The sequence below is a fragment of the Calidris pugnax genome, unplaced genomic scaffold (genome assembly GCF_001431845.1).
Source record: "Calidris pugnax isolate Ruff unplaced genomic scaffold, ASM143184v1 scaffold9, whole genome shotgun sequence".
NCBI classification, from domain to species: domain Eukaryota; kingdom Metazoa; phylum Chordata; class Aves; order Charadriiformes; family Scolopacidae; genus Calidris; species Calidris pugnax.
Genome location: NW_015090778.1, coordinates 2,803,188 through 2,809,187, shown reverse-complemented (window position 1 = coordinate 2,809,187; position 6,000 = coordinate 2,803,188). Strand labels below are relative to the sequence as shown.

At 40.8% G+C, this 6,000-nt stretch overlaps 1 protein-coding gene across 1 annotated transcript in view; it reads left to right on the top strand.

Annotated features, from left to right (window-relative positions):
• Positions 1-22: 22 nt before the first annotated feature.
• Positions 23-6,000, top strand: part of HLF (hepatic leukemia factor) — a 39,371-nt gene continuing 33,393 nt past the window's right edge. The window contains exons 1-2 of the mRNA XM_014952903.1: positions 23-322; positions 1,699-2,034. Of these exons, the coding sequence (XP_014808389.1) occupies positions 217-322; positions 1,699-2,034 (442 nt within the window). The 5' untranslated portion in view covers positions 23-216. The remainder of the gene's footprint in view (positions 323-1,698; positions 2,035-6,000) is intronic.

Here is a 6,000-nt window from a genome sequence, read left to right as displayed (position 1 = left end):
TGCAGAGCGGGCGGCGGGAGCGGCGGTGGCGGAGCTGCGCGGCCGAGCGGCCTCTCCCGCGCCCCTGCTCCGGCGGCCTCCAGGCGCCCCTCGCCAGCGGGGCTCGGCTCCCGCGCCCGACTCACCGCGCTTTTTAGCGGCGCCGCCACCGCCTCCGCGAGAGGAAGGGGGAAAGAACCGCTTGTGCCGCGCAGCTGCCCCGAGGCAAAGCCCACCATGTCGCGGCCGCTCCCGCTGAACCCCACCTTCCTACCTCCCACCTACGGGGTGCTGAAGTCCCTGCTGGAAAACCCGCTGAAGCTGCCGCTCGCTCACGAAGACGGTGAGGCTTCCCCTGGGCAAGCCCGCGCTTCCCCGACCCCCCCGGGGCTAGCTCTGCCCCCCGCGGGTCCCCTCACAGCCCGGCCTGCTGGAGGGCAAGCGCCCCGAAATGGCGGCCCCTGTCCTGCTGTCACCTCAGGGACCTGCTGCCTCGCTTTCCCTTTTTACCCCCTCCCTCCGACCCCCCCTCTCCCCGAGGCGATTAAGTAACGGGGTGATTTCGGTGAGGGTATTAGGCGGTGAACGACGGGCGCAGTCGGCCTGACCTAGCGGAAGGCGCTCGGTTTTGCCGCCGCGGGGACGGCTCCGGCCGCCTGGAAAAATTAAAATAATGGGTTCCGTGTGCCCGGGGCAAAGCGTTGGGGAGTGGGGGGGCGGTGGGGACCCCCCTTCCACCAGCCAGAGCCGGGGTCCCGCCGCAGCCGCCCCTTACGAGCCGCCCTCCCCGAAACCTGCCCCGGTCACTGAACGGCGCTTTAATGGTAGAAAAGTTTCAACTTTTCTGGGAAGCCGAGGTAGCGCGGGCATAATCGCGCTGTGTATTTTTAATGGATCAAATACACGTTAAAAAAACTAAAACCCTGTAGAAGGTGTTGCAGAGCTGAGGCTTTTTTGTGTCCTCAGCTTTCCGAGTTTTATTGCGGAGCGGCTCGCAGGATTTCACCGGGGGTTGTTGCCTGTGGTTAAAAAGAAAACATTAAGAAAGTGTGGTAATTACCAGGAAGCTTTATTGGTTCAGATTCTTGCAAATCTTGTCGAGAAATCAGAGGTTTCCCTTGGAAATCACTGGATATGTTAGGAGTGAGGAGGAAGCATCACTTCAACTTTTTCTTTTTGCTTTACTTCTACCTTTGAATTTTTCATTTTTTGCTCTTCTGCATATCAGAATACTTTTTCTGCTAGACTTACCTGTTTTTATAAGTTACTAGCTTACAACATTGTTAAGAAGGACTGAAATTGAGAACTGCTTTCCTTGTGAAAGGACCAGCAAGATTGGGACTTCATGAGAGTATAATAAATTACAGGGAAGTTAGGATAAGATTGCTCTCAATAGAATATATAACAACATCTTCTAGTTTGTTTCTATTTAAATACTTGCTTTTAAGTCTGCTGAATACTTATTGAAGCTGACATTCAAAGCCATGACTGCTGTGGAATTGTTAACTAAAAATAGAGGAAAATCTCAATAACTTGCCTGGGTGCAGGAAAGGTGCTCAGTTGGCATGACCCTTCAATTCTCTAAAAAATGGACTGTGGGTTATTTTTATGAAAGGAGTATCCATTTCTTATAATTGAGAGTACAGGAGAAATAATTGAAGTAGTACCTGTTATTTTAATTGCTCAGCTCTTATATCTTTATTATGTGTTTTGTTTAAGCATTCGGTAAAGAAAAAGACAAAGAAAAGAAGTTAGACGATGACAGCACCAGTACCACAGTCCCTCAATCAGCTTTCTTGGGCCCAACATTATGGGACAAGACACTGCCATACGACGGAGACACTTTCCAGTTGGAATACATGGACCTGGAAGAATTCCTCTCAGAAAATGGCATTCCACCCAGCCCAAACCAGCACGAGCATAGCCCACACCAGTCAGGTCTCCAGCAAGCTACCTCAGCATCACCTTCTGTCATGGACCTCAGCAGCAGGGCTTCTACTTCAGTCCATCCAGGCATGGTGTCGCAGAACTGCATGCAGAGCCCGGTCAGACCAGGTAAATGAGCCCTAAGAACTTCCTATGGATTTTGGCATGAGCCCTCCTCCCCGATGTAAATCACTGCTTCCCCTGGTGTGGTTGAAAGGCAGCTTAGACAGGGACGATAGGATTCAAGTCGCTCACGCACCAAAAAATAAAAATAATAGCTCTAGGTGTTTCTAAGTTACTCCACAGTGATTTGTGTTTCAATTATGTAAGGAAACTGTGGGAATTCCGAGGAAACTTACTCGTCATCTTTTTTTTGTTGTCAGACTACCTATTAGCAAGTAAAAAGACCTCAAATAGAATAGTAATGCATAGATGCCGTGGTGTTAAATGAACAGGGACTGTGAAAGAGAATATTCCTTTGGCCAGTATTTGATGTGAGAGCACAGGAGAGGGCAATTATTTTGAAGTTAAAGAAAATATTTCCTGTTTGAAATTTTGGCCATAATCCTATTCTTTATTAAGCAAATTAAAATTTGCCACAGTACACGGGCAGGAACTAAATTTTGGAGCTGTGCTGTAATCTTGCTTAAATTACCATAGACTGAGCGTAACAGACCTGAGTTGATAAATTACATCTATAGTCACCTTAAGCTGTAGGCAAAGAAAACATCACGGAGTCCAAGTTCTGATTGTAATGCATGATTCAAACCCGTTTGATGTCAGTGGAAGTCTTCTATTAGTTTATTAGCACTTGAAACTGTCCCTTTAGAGACACTAATATGAATCCAGAATAACTGCTCTGGCTTGACACCAGCATGGCTGAGATCATGGTCAGTGGAATAGTGTCAACATTGAAGTTTGGAAAACATGGAACTTTGCCTTTTTTTCTTAAAAAAAATAATAAAAAGACCAAGGGTGACTTATTTATTGTGCTCTTCTGCTCACACAAGGTCTGCTAGAGCAAAGTGTGCTCTTGGGAGCAGGAAACCACTCCTCTCCCTTCTGCTTGATCATTTGCCATGCTCAGCGTGCGAAGTCATTGTCAGAATCATCTGATAAGGAGGCAAAATAAATAAATAGAAGGACAAAAGTTGTGGAGCAGGATGAAATAGAAAAGTTTTACAAGTCTGCAACATTCCTTTCTCATTAAAAAGAAATGCAACACCCCCCAAAACACCCCAAACCTGTCAACAGACTCCTTGGCCCCAAGTCAGAAGCGTGTGTTTAGTCGTGGATTTGATATACTTACTTTTACTTTATGTGTGTTTGACTTTGTTTTGTATTTCAGTTTCAAGGCATTTCATAGTGAACTAATAACTTACGAGGGCTTCCAAAGTTAAAATATATTTGGAGTTGGCAAGAGCAGAATATAAAAAAAAAAACCCTTTCTTTTTCTGAGCCAGTTCTTAAAAATAGTGCATATGTGCTACACCATTTTCTGTTGCATACGGACACATAAAATTAAAAGCAGATAATCTGTCCTCATTCTTTTTTTTCAGATGAGCCTGGTTATGAGCCAGGCTTTTAATGATCACCTGTCAGAACTCATTTGTTATCAGCTGTCCGCATGACTTTTCAACTCATTGATTTTTTTTGAGTTTTTCCTGAGCTGCTTGCAGCACAGAGTTGCAAACTTTTCTCACTAGGAACTCTGTACGCTTTTTTTACAGTTTTAAAAGAAGTCATGTCTCTTGGGGTAGGATAAAACATCTAAATTAGCAGGTATTTTTTCCCCATGCTATCTTCCTTTAAGAATAATATTTTTTTTGTTAAATGTGTTTTTTTTAAAAGGGAGCTCATTCCATTTCCTAAAATAGTATTTCTTCCCCCCCATTACAATTAACCGTAATCTGGTTTATCATCAGGTTGTTGAAATGTTTATGTGCTGTCATGTAAAAATCTTACTTTGACAATCTGTTTTGAAGAGAAGATCATCTTGGACTTTAGCGTTTGAGCAAGTTTTAAGATAAAACAGTATATATCTTAAAAACCATTTTGTTTTAGTAAAACGGAGCATTTATGGTTGTCATAAAAGAGCCAAGGCAAATGTGCTGCTTTGAAATATGAAAGTTAGGAGGTAAATGTTAAAATCATTATAATGGAGCCTTTTGGTTAATGTATCTTAAGACTTTTAAAATAAGTTTTTTAAATTGTCACATGAAGAAAGGTTTTTCTGGTGTGCGTGGCTGTTGTGATTTGTATTATTGTAACAAACCCAAGAACAAGTAGTATAAATTACACAATTTCAATAAAAATTAATCCATGTGATCTTACTATCTTTAGGAAAACTGAATTTTTTAGGTGATAGTAATTCTAAAAATATTTTGGTGTTGTGTCCCCTGAATTTTGTCGTGCCGTGGAAGCCTGTTTGAGCGTGTGGCTGAAAGAAGGGTGAAATCCTGTGCTGCTTATGTCCCTACTTTAGATGGCTCCGCAGCATTTAGCACCAGCGTTATCACGTGCAGTTGGGCAAAACTCCTCTACCTGTGGCTTCTGTGTGTGGGGGAGGATGAGCCCACGCACGTGGAACACCAAATGTGACTCGTGTGTGTACGTGGTGTATCTCGGCCATAGAGAGTCTGTAGAAGAGTGGCATGAGAAGATTTAAATTTTTGTGCGCGTGTTGAAATACAAGCCTTATCTATCTTTAGAAGCTAATGGTATTGCCGAAATAGGTAGTTTTATACCATCTCTGGAAGAGATCTGGAAATCTGCACTGGCGTTCACTGAGAAGTGTCATCAGGCTCAGCAAAGCAGAGCTGAGCATGACATTACAAAATCCTCACTGACTTTTTTTTTTCCCCTTTAAAGGTAAAAAAAAAAAAAAAAAACCAAAAAAAAAAAAACACAAAAAAAAAAAAAAACCAAAAAAAAAAAAACACAAAAAAAAAAAAAAACCAAAAAAAAAAAAACACAAAAAAAAAAAAAAACCAAAAAAAAAAAAACACAAAAAAAAAAAAAAACCAAAAAAAAAAAAACACAAAAAAAAAAAAAAACCAAAAAAAAAAAAACACAAAAAAAAAAAAAAACCAAAAAAAAAAAAACACAAAAAAAAAAAAAAACCAAAAAAAAAAAAACACAAAAAAAAAAAAAAACCAAAAAAAAAAAAACACAAAAAAAAAAAAAAACCAAAAAAAAAAAAACACAAAAAAAAAAAAAAACCAAAAAAAAAAAAACACAAAAAAAAAAAAAAACCAAAAAAAAAAAAACACAAAAAAAAAAAAAAACCAAAAAAAAAAAAACACAAAAAAAAAAAAAAAACAAAACCCAAATGAAAAAAACCAACAAAAAAAGGGTCCTTATAAATTTAACTTAATTCTGTGTTTCCAGCTCAGGTGTTCTGGCTGATGGAAAAATGCTTAGGTTCACCAGTTTCCCTGGGCTGTAGCAAAGAATAAAGCAAGCACGTACTTCCCTATAGATTCCTGTCCAGGGAATGTACGTATGGCAAATACTGGTTCTCTTTTCGAAGAGGAGGGACGCAGGGTAATGGCTGTTGCAAGACTGGAATCTGCTGTATTTCTTTTTCACGGTACCAGTTTTGTTAATAAAAAATAGTCTTCATTTATTTTAGCATTGCAGACCACCATTCATTGTAATGTGTAGGTGCATTTGAAACTTTTCTCCCTGTGTGTACTGGATGCTGGTTAGTTGTTTGAAATCTGTAGTCTCCCTTAGAGAAACAGGTTTTATAAAGCTGCCTTTGGAAAGTAACCTGTTACTGCAAACACACTTTCTTGGTTCTTAATCTGTTGCAGACCTTGTAATGGCTTTCGCTATTTTTTTGGATGAATGTAAATATCCATTTAACTGTGGAGTACTTTAAGGAAACTGGGAGTATTCTTAGCTGTTTGTATGTAGAGGGAGGTTCATATTTTGCAGGTAACTAGTTAGTTGGTTACTTTTACCTGGCTTTTTTCCTTTTGTCGCCCTACTTGGGATGAATGGGGCAGATATTATAAAAGCTTTGAAGGATGTGAATTAGAGCTCAGAAGCATCAGCTGAATCTGGTGGAAGACCCTAATTAGAAGGTTT